The sequence below is a fragment of the Phyllobates terribilis genome, unplaced genomic scaffold, assembly GCF_046119375.1.
Source record: "Phyllobates terribilis strain yellow unplaced genomic scaffold, ASM4611937v1 Scaffold_8__6_contigs__length_399053987, whole genome shotgun sequence".
NCBI lineage: Eukaryota > Metazoa > Chordata > Amphibia > Anura > Dendrobatidae > Phyllobates > Phyllobates terribilis.
In genome coordinates this window covers 384,262,723-384,276,723 of record NW_027362768.1, presented here as the reverse complement: position 1 = coordinate 384,276,723, position 14,001 = coordinate 384,262,723, and the positions used below count along the sequence as shown (strand labels likewise).

General features: G+C 48.9%; 2 protein-coding genes across 4 annotated transcripts in view; one reads left to right on the top strand and one right to left on the bottom strand.

The window, feature by feature from the left end:
* LOC141157605 (uncharacterized) overlaps positions 1-4,710 on the top strand; it is a 31,859-nt gene extending 27,149 nt beyond the window's left edge. For all 3 annotated transcript variants that reach the window (XM_073645080.1, XM_073645079.1, XM_073645078.1), the window contains 6 exons: positions 111-158; positions 278-563; positions 949-1,109; positions 2,858-2,896; positions 3,695-3,736; positions 4,023-4,710. In XM_073645080.1, coding sequence (XP_073501181.1) covers positions 111-158; positions 278-563; positions 949-1,109; positions 2,858-2,896; positions 3,695-3,736; positions 4,023-4,621 — 1,175 coding nt within the window. In that variant the 3' untranslated portion in view covers positions 4,622-4,710. The remainder of the gene's footprint in view (positions 1-110; positions 159-277; positions 564-948; positions 1,110-2,857; positions 2,897-3,694; positions 3,737-4,022) is intronic.
* Positions 4,711-7,184: 2,474 nt separating this feature from the next.
* The window catches only part of LOC141157604 (C-reactive protein-like), a 30,048-nt gene continuing 23,231 nt past the window's right edge, over positions 7,185-14,001 (bottom strand). The window contains exons 2-3 of the mRNA XM_073645076.1: positions 11,630-11,659; positions 7,185-7,865 (exon numbers count right to left, since the gene is read on the bottom strand). Of these exons, the coding sequence (XP_073501177.1) occupies positions 7,400-7,865; positions 11,630-11,659 (496 nt within the window). The 3' untranslated portion in view covers positions 7,185-7,399. The remainder of the gene's footprint in view (positions 7,866-11,629; positions 11,660-14,001) is intronic.

Below are 14,001 nucleotides of genomic sequence, written 5' to 3'. Positions count from 1 at the left end.
CTGGGCCAGGGTTCTGATTCTTCTGCTTAGCCTCACACTAATAGGACAAAACGCCCCATCGGGACTGATTCATTTCCAGGAATAATCTGAACATCGCTCTTCTATTTCAGCTGGAGACTGGAATGGAGATCCTGAAGTTCAAAGGAATCACCATGGAGGTAAAAGTCATTCATTATGATGCGATGTGTTAAAATATCTTCTTCATATATTTAGATCACTGGGAGACATATTTTTAGGATCATATGTTCATCTTGTGATTATATCTTTGCATTTCAAGTAAAAAATGTGGCTCCTCAAGGCATTCCTGCCCAATCGTCCTATTACGGCAGCAGATCTGAAGTGGGAAAAGTCATCGATGGCTCCCTGTCCAGCAATTACATGGCTGGTGAATGCACACACACAAGGAAGGAGATGGGTCCTTGGTGGAATTTGGACCTTAAGTCCACTTATCGAATCTCATCTGTTGCCATCACTAATCGAGGGGACTGCTGCCGAGAGAGGATCAATGGCGCTGAGATTCGTATAGGGGACTCAGCTGAAGATGGCGGGATTGGGAATCCCAGGTAAGACTTTTATGACTTATTGGTCGGATGTCAGGTCAGTGAGGCTCCAGAAGTCCAATAGAGAAGAGGTCATAATAAAGTCAACAGGATACACAGTAGGTTAAACGGTCCAGTGAGCCCACTCTAGAGCGTCCACACAAATCTCCCACTTTCTACACCAGGAGTGGCTATTCTCATCATGAATGGGAACCAAACACCCCGATTGTCCAGTCCGCACCAATCAGTCCTTTATCTATCCTATGTGCCTCAGGAAAAAATGATACGGATGACATGACAAAATCCTGTGGTCACCGTCCGCACTTACTGGCCCCACAGTGGCACCGTCCCATCTTACAGGCTCCATATAGAAGTTGTGCACAGCTAAGGACAATGCCATTTCTTTCAGGTGCGGAGTCGTCTTCCGAATGAATTATGGGGAGACTTTGTCCTTCAACTGCAAAGGAATGGAGGGGAGATACGTGACGATAGTGTTACCCGATCAGAAACAGTATCTGTCATTGTGTGAAGTTCAAGTGTTTGGGGAACTCGTTGAAACATCTCCAGAAGGTGAGTAAAGTGTATTGGGGCATGTGCCTCAGGGGGCTGTGTATTGGGTCATGTGCCTCAGGGGGCTGTGCATTGGGGCATGTGCCTCAGGGGGCTGTGTATTGGGGCATTCAGGGGCTGTGTATTGGTGCATGTGCCTCAGGGGGCTGTGTATTGGGGCATGTGCCTCGGGGGCTGTGTACTGGGGCATGTGCCTCAGGGGGCTGTGTATTGCGGCATGAGCCTCGGGGGCTGTGTATTGGGGCATGTGCCTCGGGGGCTGTGTATTGGGGCATGTGCCTCGGGGGCTGTGTACTGGGGCATGTGCCTCAGGGGGCTGTGTATTGGGACATGCGGGGGCTGTGTATTGGGGCATGTGCCTCGGGGGCTGTGTACTGGGCCATGTGCCTCGGGGGCCTTGTACTGGGGCATGTGCCTCGTGGGCTGTGTACTGGAGCATGTGCCTCGGGGGCTGTGTACTGGGGCATGTGCCTCGGGGGCCTTGTACTGCGGCATGTGCCTCGTGGGGCTGTGTACTGGGCCATGTGCCTCGTGGCGCTGTATACTGAAGCATGTGCCTCGGGGGCTGTGTACTGGAGCGTGTGCCTCGGGGGCTGTGTACTGGGGCATGTGCCTCGGGGGGCTGTGTACTGGGGCATGTGCCTCGGGGGGCTGGGTACTGGGGCATGTGCCTTGGGGGCTGTGTACTGGGGCATGTGCCTCGGGGGCTGCGTACTGGGGCTTGTGCCTTAGGGGGCTGTGTTTCGGGGCATGTGCCTCGGGGAGCTGTGTATCGGGGCATGTGCCTCGGGGGGCTGTGTACTGGGGCATGTGCCTCAGGGGGCTGTGTACTGGGGCATGTGCCTCATTGGCTGTGTACTGAGGCATGTGCCTTGTGGGGCTGTGTACTGGGGCATGTGCCTCGGGGGCCTTGTACTAGAGCATGTGCCTTGTGGGCTGTGTACTGGGGCATGTGCCTCGGGGGGCTGTGTACTGGGGCATGTGCCTCGGGGGCAGTGTACTGGGGCATGTGCCTCGGGGGCTGTGTACTGCGGCATGTGCCTCAGGGGGGCTGTGTACTGGGGCATGTGCCTCGGGGGCCGTGTACTGCGGCATGTGCCTCAGGGGGCTGTGTATTGGAGCATGTGCCTCGTGGGGCTGTGTACTACGGCATGTGCCTCAGGGGCTGTGTACTGGGGCATGTGCCTCGGGGGGCTGTGTACGGGGGCATGTGCCTCGAGGGCTGTGTACTGGGGCATGTGCCTCGTGGGGCTGTGTACTGGGGCATGTGCCTCGGGGGGCTGTGTACTGGGGCATGTGCCTCGGGGGCTGTGTACTGGAGCATGTGCCTCAGGGGCTGTGCACTGGAGTATGTGCCTCGGGGGCCGTGTACTGGGGCATGTGCCTCATGGGCTGTGTACTGGAGCATGTGCCTCGGGGGCTGTGTACTGGAGCATGTGCCTCGGGGGCTGTGTACTGGAGTATGTGCCTCGGGGGCTGTGTACTGGGGCATGTGCCTCAGGGGCTGGCTGCCAGGATGGGCTGCAAAACTGAGAATGCACGGAAACAAGGGTCATTAAATTGTCTCCGGACAAAAATGAGTCCCCCTAAATTCTGTCACACATAAGTAGTTATTCATTCTCTTTTTGGGTGCTGGATCCAAGGGTGGGCTCCTGCGGTCCTTTGCTGTAGCACAGAGGAATTAAGGTGTAAGGTAAATAGTAAAATCAGACTTACATCTATTACATTTTCTTTCCTAATTCTTGTAGTTAAAGAAGAATCGACTGAAATTCCTCCCATTGTGATGAGTAAGTAAGAAAAGTCTGAGATCGTAGAGTTATACGAAGGTGTCCTAAGATAAGACCACCCCGATTTCTGCCGCCCATTAATTAGTGATGCATTTGTGTTTAGGGTTCGGGTGCAGGCTGGGACCCTACACTTCTTTTTACCTTATAGTCTGGGGTAGTAAATGAAGCAGGAGCCCAGCATCAACTCTGAGTATAGAAGAGAAGGGGAGAAACAGTGGAAGGGGCAGGGTCTCGGCAGCACAGAGTATTTCAGGAGAGAAGTGAAACAGGGCCCTGTGAGAATAGACTGGGCTGTAGGAGTACAGGAAGGATCTCTACAGTCTGGTACCCTACAAAGAGGTTGTTTGCTGCTGTCCCGTGTCTTATCACATCTGCGGGGCGCCCCCTATTGTCACCTGGGGAACAGCGCTGCCAGGGAGCATTGAGAGCGTGCGATTCTTCCACCACCACCACCATAACAAGTGATGGCGGTTTCATGAACTCCTCATAATAAGCAGCCAGCGATAAGCGGACAGGACACAGAGGCGGCATGGTGCCGGGTCTGGGGGCTCCGGGTCTGATGGGTCCGCTGCGATCAACCACGAGGCGTGGGGCCCGGACGTCCAGTAGGACCGTCTGCACCGCATGGTTTCTTCTCATCCGCCTGATGTCCAGTTTTTTTACCCCAGACTCATCCACTTGAAAAGGGCAAAAGTCTCCATCGGTCATGTGAAAATGCCCTATAATGTGCCCATGTGCTCGCCATTGTATGAAGCTCGGCCTCCTGTGGTATAATCTATTTTTCCCTAATTTTTACAGTTAAAGAAGATTCGACTGAAGTTCCTCCTCCTGCGGGGACAGGTACGTAACGTGAGTCTGAGGTCGCACAGAAATAAGGAGGTCTCTTTAAGATGCCTCTCTGCAATGAGTACCACCTGAGGAACTATTGAAACGCGTTGCGGAAAGGGCTCATTTATAAATTTATTTTTTAGCCCTAAAAAAATTTTCACCTCTAGTGTTCATTCGTTTAGCGCCCTATAGACCGCTTTTTTTTTATTTAATTTGGACCATCTCTGCAATGAGTCCGCCCTGACCTGTGCCGAACTTTAGCAATGATTCCTTGTATTTTTGGTTTTTTTTTTTTTAGATCTCAGCTCCAGATACTTCCGTTTCCCCAGAGAGAGTAACACAGACTATGTCGTCCTGACTCCGGCGCAGCCCATGAGGCTCGCGGCCTTTACGCTCTGCATGAAGCTGTCGCTGAATATCTCAGACAACCGGGAGACCATCTTGTTCTCTTACCGCACCTCCTACTACGATGAGCTGAACCTCTGGCTGGAAACTAACGGGAACTTAGGGTTTTACATGAGCGGGGAGGGGTTAATATTCTCAAAATTCGATAAGAGCAAAGAATGGAACCACCTTTGTCTGACTTGGGATTCCCAAAATGGCCGCTGCGAACTGTGGACCAATGGCCGAAGAACCGGAAACAAGGTTTACCGTAAGGGTCACACCGTGAGGCCGGGCGGCATGGTGATTCTGGGGCAAGATCAAGACCAACTCGGTGAAGGCTTCGACGCCGCCCAGAGCTACGTTGGAATGATCAAAAATGTGAACATGTGGAAGAAAGTTCTGCCAGTAAGAGCCCTCCGATCGGTGTTTACAGGCGAAGGAACGAGAAAAGGCGACATCTTTGATTGGAGTAACTTGTCCTACGACCTGAGGGGAAATGTGCAACTGGTTTAATAGATCGTCATTCGGAAATGGAGGCGATGGCTGGCGGCTTTATTATTCTGGTGGTATTTGTGTGTCCCACAATAAAATCTTCAGTCCAATTCGGTGTGATGTCATCGATGCACAATCTGTGACGTCATCAGGTGCCGAAAAGATCCAAATATAAACTTTACCAAATGCTCCACAGAGTCTTGCACAGGGCTGAAGCACAGGTATGGGGCCACCGGGTATGGTCCACGGACTACAGTCGAAGGTCCCCAAACGGGCGCTGCTGCCCTGTAAGAGAACCAATAATACATGAACCTGACATATCGCTATGTTATAAAAGCATCTAATAATCTGTGGGCACCAAGTGTCCCGGGGGAATAAAATACAGCAATTAGTAGAGAGGTAAACAGCACAATGTCAGTCAGCTGCATGTAAAGCCAGCAGGATATTGTCGTGTACAGGTGCAAGGACTGGTGGGAAAGGGACATAATCTGAAATGTGCAGGTCAGGTCCGGGCACCGGGTTACAGGACGCCCTGGAGATTGTATAAGAAAAGCCACAAACCTGATAAAGGATCCGCGTGTGGATGTGATCCAGTCGATCACCACGTGAGGGCGGGAAGAAGATTCTATCAACTTAGTAACATACAGAGCGACGCCACGTACTATACTGTATATAGGGTCAGTGCTGCACAGGATTATATACACTCCTCACTGTATACACAGAGTATACAGCACAGACCCGACATGGAAGAAAGTATATGCCCCCGCTTATCCTGTACATCACTCGGACGTGTAGGTTTCTCCTCGGTTTCTTGCAGCATCTTTCCAATCATTCTAGTCAGCACAGATGAACAGAGAACGTGGCCCCCCGGTAACACAAGGGCCGAGGCTGGAAACACTGCGGGACCCCGGACCGACCTCACCGCGGCAGCAGATCCAGGATCCCAGGAGACGGTAGCTCCAGAGGTCTGCCATTATCACCCGATTACCCATAGCTGCCAGTGTCCAAGAAGAAAGCGAGAGACAGATGCAGCACGCCAAGGGGCCACGGCGACATTCTCATCCACAGCCTAAACCACAGCCCTGGCCACAACCATTCACCACTTCATCCTCCTTTTGCCACGTAAGAAAACGTTAGAAAATGATGAACGAATTTTGTAAAAGCAAAACCCCCAAAACATGGCGGATTTGCTTTTTTTTCAGCATTTTATCAAACTTGTGGAATTTTTTTTTTTACTTTTTCAGTACATTGTGCGGTCAAAACTACAACTCATCTTGCGTAGGAGAGGAGATAGAGGGATGAAAAAGTCACGGCTCTTGGAAAAAGGGAAAAATTAAAGCCATAAAAAAATAAAATTGACTGCGCAGGCGACGAGATAAAGGGGTTGTCCGGGCTTGGGACGAAAGTCTGCAGGCGCTCTATGTGACAGCCGACTGCCTAATCAAAAGCAGTCTGTAGTCACATAGAGTGACTGCAGAATTTTGTCCCAAGCCCAAGACAACCCCTAATATGTAATAAGCTTTTGTCTCTTAGAAATACACTTTATCAATCTATTCCTGGGACATATTATATATTAGTTCTAGTCCAGGATTACAACTCACAACCTCTTTCATGGTAGACAGCAGCTTAAGCGTGTGAGCCACACACTGTACTGTCAAGAATAGGAGCGTTTTCTCTGGCTACATCTCTACATGATGTTATCCTTCTTTATAGTCACATTGTACTGGTACAGCGCTGAATACCGCTACATACACCTCTGTGTACTAAATAAACATATATATATACAAATAAAAAAATATTATATTATAATTTATACATAAATTTTAACTTTATTTATTTAGTTCATGAGGTTGTAATGGTATACAGAGCTGTATCTCTGTGTACCAGTACTGCGTGCCTATAAAGAAGAAGAACATCATGTAGAAATGTAGCCAGAGAAAACTCTATTCTCAACAGTACAGCCTGTGGCTCACAGATAAGGCTGCTGCCTACCACGATAGAGAGTGTGAGCTGGAATTCTTGGAAGAACCAGACTTCAGGAAAAGTAAAGAGTTAATAAATGTTAAAGAACATAGTCATGTTCTGTCCCTCCCCCAAATGACTGAGTAGGAAAAGGAACTGAACTATCACAGTGATGTCTGAGCCTGAATGGAGGAGACATTGCAGGGCTGAATCATAGCCCTCACCTCGTGGGACATCTCAAATTTAAGACAGTACCGCAGGATCCGGGATGGTTGGAAAATATGCATGTACCACGTAGTATGGACTATAACATCACTGATAGAAGATGGAGGCCGGTGTCACTGATGGAAGATGGAGGCCGGTGTCACCGATGGAAGATGGAGGCCGGTGTCACTAATGGAAGATGGAGGCCGGTGACACAGGTCATATCTGATGGTATCTTATTAGTGATACATCCTGTGTGCAAAATGATAGCAGATATAAGTCGACAATTATAGGGGATGTGTTCCGTATGGACGAAGGGGCAGGATCATCTCCTATGGCCCCCAAAAAGTTTTATAAATTAAAAATAACATATAAAATAGTAAGAAAATAACGAATGAAGAATATAATAGAGAATTGATCTGGTATAATCAGATACAGCCTTTATTTAGTAGTAAATTACAATATTCAACAGGCGAACACATGATGACACTTCACCGCAGCCTCCGAAAGGAGACAACTGAATAGAAAACTATCATGGTAGCCATAAATCCCCAGTGACTCCGAACTATCGGATGCCGGACTATTATCTGGTCCCCGGTCACTGAACCACCACGTTTCCATATAGGCTGCAGTTTACACCGAAATTTCACCTACAAAACTTTGCTTTGCATCAAAGCTCCCCCCCACAGGTATCCTTTCCTGCCCCAAGATCACTGTGCCCCCTGAAGACACATTATGCGCCTTTCTGTAGACCTGACTTGTAGACCTTTTATCATCAACCCAAAAGCTGGTTACTCCAGAAGATGACCACCAGGTCACCCAGATGTGTGTCCCAAATGTGCGGAGATCAGGTACAGAAATGATGACGGCTTCGATGCTGGTGCGGAGATACAAGGAGAGCCGACCGTCCATCTCCTTCCAAACATTCAGTTCATCTTTGCCGTCATTGCAATAGGAGAATGATAAGACTTCACGGAGAGAGCGGTGGACGCGCGAAGGCAAAGGGTGAATCCCATCAGGTCTATTGGCTTTTGTGGTTGTAGAACGGCGTAACTCCGGTTTCTTTCCTCTGGGAACAACAATGTTCCTCCAACAAGACCTACAAAGAGAAATGGAACATGAGATAGTGACTCTCGAACAAGATGATGGCGACCTAGGTGCTGTGACCTCTGTTAAGAGTCAACGCAATATTGACCCTGTGTGGTGATGCGGCAGAACCGGATGAAACGCCAAACCGGAGATCCATTCAAGTTCTAAACTGAAGCCTAAATGTGTGACACCATAGGGGGAGTTTATCCCGCACATTAGCGTACCATGCGGCAAAATTATTAGCAAATTTGGTGCACCTTTGGTTGTAATTTGAGGCTGGATGTAAACAAAGCGAAAAAGCGCATGGAGAGGCCTGGTTCTGACTTACCACTGCATTCTCCGTGCTCCTATGGAGGTCATCTTGACTGGGAAACTAACCTCAGTGGGACGCATTGGAGGGCATCATCAAAGATGACTATATACACAGTATAACAAATTTGTAGTCACTTTCCATTGCCAATATGGAGGTTCCGGTACAGGTTCTCTGTGGGATCATGTCTGCCATAAACTATCATGGCACTTGTCGTAAAGAGGTTTAAATCAACCTCACATTGTTCAGGTTTCTGTTGATTAGACACACATTAAGCCTTTGGTGCCATGACCCTGTATCTCTGCCTTGAACCACTTCTGGTAGGTACTAATTACTGCATACTGGGAACACCCCACCAAACTTACCATACACCAGTATCACCCCACAAGACCTTCCATATACTGGAAACACACCACAAGACCCGCCATATACCGGGAACATCCCATAAGATCCACCATGTACCAGGAACATCCCATATGATGCATTGTATACTGGGAACACCCCACAAGACCTGCTATATACTGTGAACACCCCACAAGACCCGCCATATACCGGGAACATCCCATAAGATCCACCATGTACCAGGATCATCCCATATGATGCATCGTATACTGGGAACACCCCACAAGACCAGACATATACCGGAAACATCCCAAAAGATCCACCGTATACTGGGAACACCCTACAAGACCTGCTGTATTCTGGTAACACCCCACAAGACCTGCTATATACTGGGAACACACCATAAGATGTGGCGTATACCAGGAACACCCCTAAATAATTGTTGTATACCGGGAACACTCCACAAGACCTGCTATATACTGTGAACACCCCACAAGACCCGCCATATACCGGGAACATCCCATAAGATCCACCATGTACCAGGATCATCCCATATGATGCATCGTATACTGGGAACACCCCACAAGACCAGACATATACCGGAAACATCCCAAAAGATCCACCGTATACTGGGAACACCCTACAAGACCTGCTGTATTCTGGTAACACCCCACAAGACCTGCTATATACTGGGAACACACCATAAGATGTGGCGTATACCAGGAACACCCCTAAATAATTGTTGTATACCGGGAACACTCCACAAGACCTGCTGTATTCCGGTAACACCTCACTAGACCCGTTGTATACCGGGGACACACCACGAGACCTGTCATATACTGTGAACACCCCACAAGACCCACCATATACCGGTAATACCCCACAAAACCTTCCATATACTGGGAACATGCTACAAGACCTGCAATATACTGGGAATTCCCCACAAGAATTTCTGTATACAGGGAGTATCCCACGAGACCCAGCATATCCTGGTAACACCGCACAGGACCCATCGTATACTGGGAACACCCTACAAGACCTGCTGTGTTCTGGTAACACCTCACAAGACCCGTTGTATACCGGGGACACACTACAAGACCTGTCATATACTGGGAACACTTTCACAAGACCTGCTGTATACTGGGAACACCCGACAAGACCTGTCATATACTGGGAACACCCCACAAGACCTGCTATATACTGGGAACACCCCACAAGATGTGGCGTATACCAGGAACACCCAAAAATAATTAGTGTATACTGGGAATACCCCAAAATAATTAGTGTATACTGGGAACACCCCACAAGACCTGCTGTATTCCGGTAACACCTCACTAGACCCGTTGTATACCGGGGTCACACCAGAAGACCTGTCATATACTGTGAACACCCCACAAGACCCACCATATACCGGGAGTACCCTACAAAACCTTCCACATACTGGGAACACGCCACAAGACCTGCAGTATACTGGGAATTCCCCACAAGGCTTTCCGTATACTGGGGATATCCCACAAGACCCAGCATATCTGGTAACATCGCACAAGATCTGCCATATACCAGGAACACTCCAAAAGACCTGCTATATACCGGGGACACCTCAAGACCTGCAATGTACTGGGAACACCTCACAAAACCTGACACTTACCGGGAACACCGCTAAAGAATTTTCGTATACTGGGAGCACCCCCACAAGACCCAGCATATCCTGCTGGTAACACCGCACAAGACCCGCCGTATACTAGGAACACCTCACAAGACCTGCTGTATTTCAGTAACACCCCACAAGACCTACCGTATATCGAGGACACCCCACAAGACCTGTCATATACTGGGAAAACCCCACAGGACTCGCCGTATATCAGGAATACACCACAAAACCTTCCATATACCAGGAACACCTCACAAGACCTGCAGTATACTGGGAACACCCCACAAAACCTTCCATATACCAGGAACACCCCAGGAGACTTGCTGTATACCAGGGACATCCCACAAGACCCATCATGTACTGGAAATGCCCCACAAGACCTGCTGTATACTGGGAACGCCCCTCAAGACCTGCTGTATACTGGGAACACCCCACAAGACCTGCCATATACTGGGAGCACCCCACAAGACCCGCCGCATACTGGGAACACCCCACAAGACCTGCCGTATACCGGGAACACCCCACAAGACCCGCTGTATACCGGGAACACCCTACAAGATCCGCCGTATACTGGGAACACCCCACAAGACCCGCTATATACCGGGAACACCCTACAAGACCTGCCTTATACTGGGAATACCCCTCAAGACATGCCGTATACTGGGAACACCCCACAAGACCTGCCATATACTGGGAACACCCCATAAGACCCGCGGCATACTGGGAACACCCCACAAGACCCATCATATACCGGGAACACCCCACAAGACCTGCCGTATACCGGGAACACCCCACAAGACCCGCTGTATACCGGGAACACCCTACAAGACCCGCTGTATACCGGAACACCCTACAAGACCTGCTGTATACCAGAAACACCCTACAAGACTCGTTGTATACTGGGAACACCCCACAAGACCCGCCGTATACTGGGAACACCCAAGACCTGCCGTATACTGGGAACACCCTACAAGACCTGCCGTATACTGGGAACACCCCACAAAACCTGCCGTATACTGGGAACACCCCACAAGACCCGACATATAGCAATAACATTCCTTAAGATGCGCCATATACCGGAAATGCCCCACAAGAACAGTAATATACCAGAAACTTCCCATAAGACCCACTGTATAACGTAAATACCCCACAAGACCTGCAATGTACCGAGAACACCCCTCAAGATCTGCTATATACCTTGAACACCTCAGAAGACCCTACGTATATCAGAAACTTCCCATAAGACCTGACATATATGAGGAACAACCCACAAGACCTCCCGTATACTGGAAAATTCCCATAACACCTGCCTTATACCAGAAACACCCCACAAAGTGTAAAACTCAGCTGTTTGCTAATGGAGACCAATATTTTTACACTAAGCAGAATCACGTCCATTGTCTTATGGTCATGACGGAGCGGGATTTATGGCATGAAAACATCATAAATATTATAAATAAAAGTTTCTTACCTTTTCCTTCGATGCCACGTGGAATCTTTCCTGAAAGAACATTTTTTTAAGGAGAATTCAGTGTGTCGGTAGAAACATCACATTTATTCTAGATTGTTCTAGATCCTATCCAAACAAACGTCCCAACGTTCCATAACTGCCGCTAACTGGAGGCGTGAGGATGAGGGGAACTGAGAAGAACCTGCCCCATGTATACGTAGATTGTATCTAGTAATGTGACCGCTCAGATAGAAGAGAGTCCAGAAAACAAAACCTTAATCAGATCTAGAGGACGGTCAAACGGCAGGTACCAGTGGTGGAAACACGTGGCTATCAGTGGCCGTCCCCAGCAGAGGGGTGGCAGCACAAGCCTGTCATTGCTCCCATTTCTACATCCACAGATCCCTGCCAATGTGACGAGCTCGACGTTGAGGCCTTAATTCTTTCCAATTGAGGATATCGGGAGGCCAAATACTTGGACTTCACAGAGGGAGAGTCTGTCCATTCTATCTGGTAGCAGCACTGTCACATATCTCCCCTCCATTGCTTTACAATTGAACATTCTGGTGTCCCCGGGGCCCAGCAAATGTATGATCATGCACCTGAAAGATAAAGCACGAATGAGGGAATATCTCCGGATCTCGCTGCATCTTAATTTAGTGTCTGTCAGAGACGTCAGGGACGACACCGGGGAGATCACACAATATCTCACCGTTGCCGTCACTCTGCCAGGACTTCGTCAGGGATCCGTGCGCACACAATCCCGACTACTCACTACGTAGCTATCAGCAAGCGAGCAGAAAGCATTTGGCGTCACACCTCTGGATTCCAACGCATGGAATATGTGGATACGCCCCCGTACGGTTACTGCCAGCTTCACGATAGCCCACTTATTATTATTCGCTGCCACCACCGGCCAAGTTTGAACTATAATACAGGTCTGGCTGGACTCCTGCTTTCTGATAGTGTATATGGCTTCGGGGGAGGAACGATTACAGGACAAAAGAAACAGAACTATTAAATTTTATATTTAATCCAAAAGGGAGGCAGTGTTATGAAAAATATACAAAAATATACAAAATATCACTGAGACGATTCAGTAAAGGTGGAGGCACTCCAGATTTGACTGTTATCGAACGTGATCCTTTGCTATAATAAATATATACACCCAGCAATGAATACTACTCCCCCTTCGGCTGCGTTCTTTATGCCGAAGGGGAGACCTGCCCACATAACCCCTGGGATGACATCATATTTTTATTAGAATATCTGGCTTTTATGATAACTTATCGCTGGTGGGTCACAGAAGCCCCTAAGTGGTACCATATTTTCTATTATGATTTTACCTTTCTCCAGAGACCACACACGACATAGTTTGGTACTGTTGCGCCACAGAGCCCTGGAGGGGCTTACAGCTACATGAAAATAAGCATATTGCTCCCTAGCTGATTCTGACACTAAAAAAATGGGCCCCATTATTATCGGACGTATGGAACTTCAATTATTACATATTTCGTGTTGGCTCCAGCCAGTCTGCAGACCTTTTTTAAATTCCCTTTGATGTCCTGGGCATACAACCTTCTCAGTTAGATGTAAATTTATCACAAGCCTGTGTTAATTGGGTTTGGTAGCACCTTTTGGGCTAGCATTGGCTTACAAGGCATTTCTCGTGTGTGTTAATTTGCATACAGACAGATGGTAGATTGTCAGCTCTTCTCTCCTGACAAGAGGGGGGAGAACAAGAGGGGTCTGGGAGGGAGAAATTCTTAATATTTTTCTGACATCTCCCCCTCTTTGAGGTGGCGTAGGGGCTGATTAACAGATCGCTCTGTAAGCCCACCACGCGGCCAACCTTCCTTGCTGATCCGACAAGCCGTGGACCCAACTCGCCCACCACTCTGACCGAATGGGGATCCAGCTTGCAGATCACCCTGACTGGTTCGGGATACATTTTCCCCACATCTCTGACAGGCTATGGGTACCTTCCTCCCATACTCCTGACAGACAGGGGGACACACCGTTGTTTTACCTTGCCTGGTTGTGGGGCATACCCTTCCATCCCTCATTGTTACCTGGGGAGCTGTGCTCACTATGGGGCAGTGTGGCACCCCTGCGAGTCCAGTTGCCACAGAGGTACTGCATCTCACCCAGAAGTGTGGTACCCCACTCTCAGGTAAGGAGGGAGTACTACCCGGGACCCACACACCTACATCCAATACACTCCACTTCAGTAGGGAAGGGTGAGATTGCTCCTAAGGGAGAGCACAGTCCCTGGTCCCTAACTGGAGGGTAAAACTAGGTAGAAGAGGTGGGTGGAGGAAGAAGTTCAGTGGAGCACAGACAGAAGGGTATATAAGAAAGGTAGAAGGTTCTAGAACAGGCCAGTCTCCTGC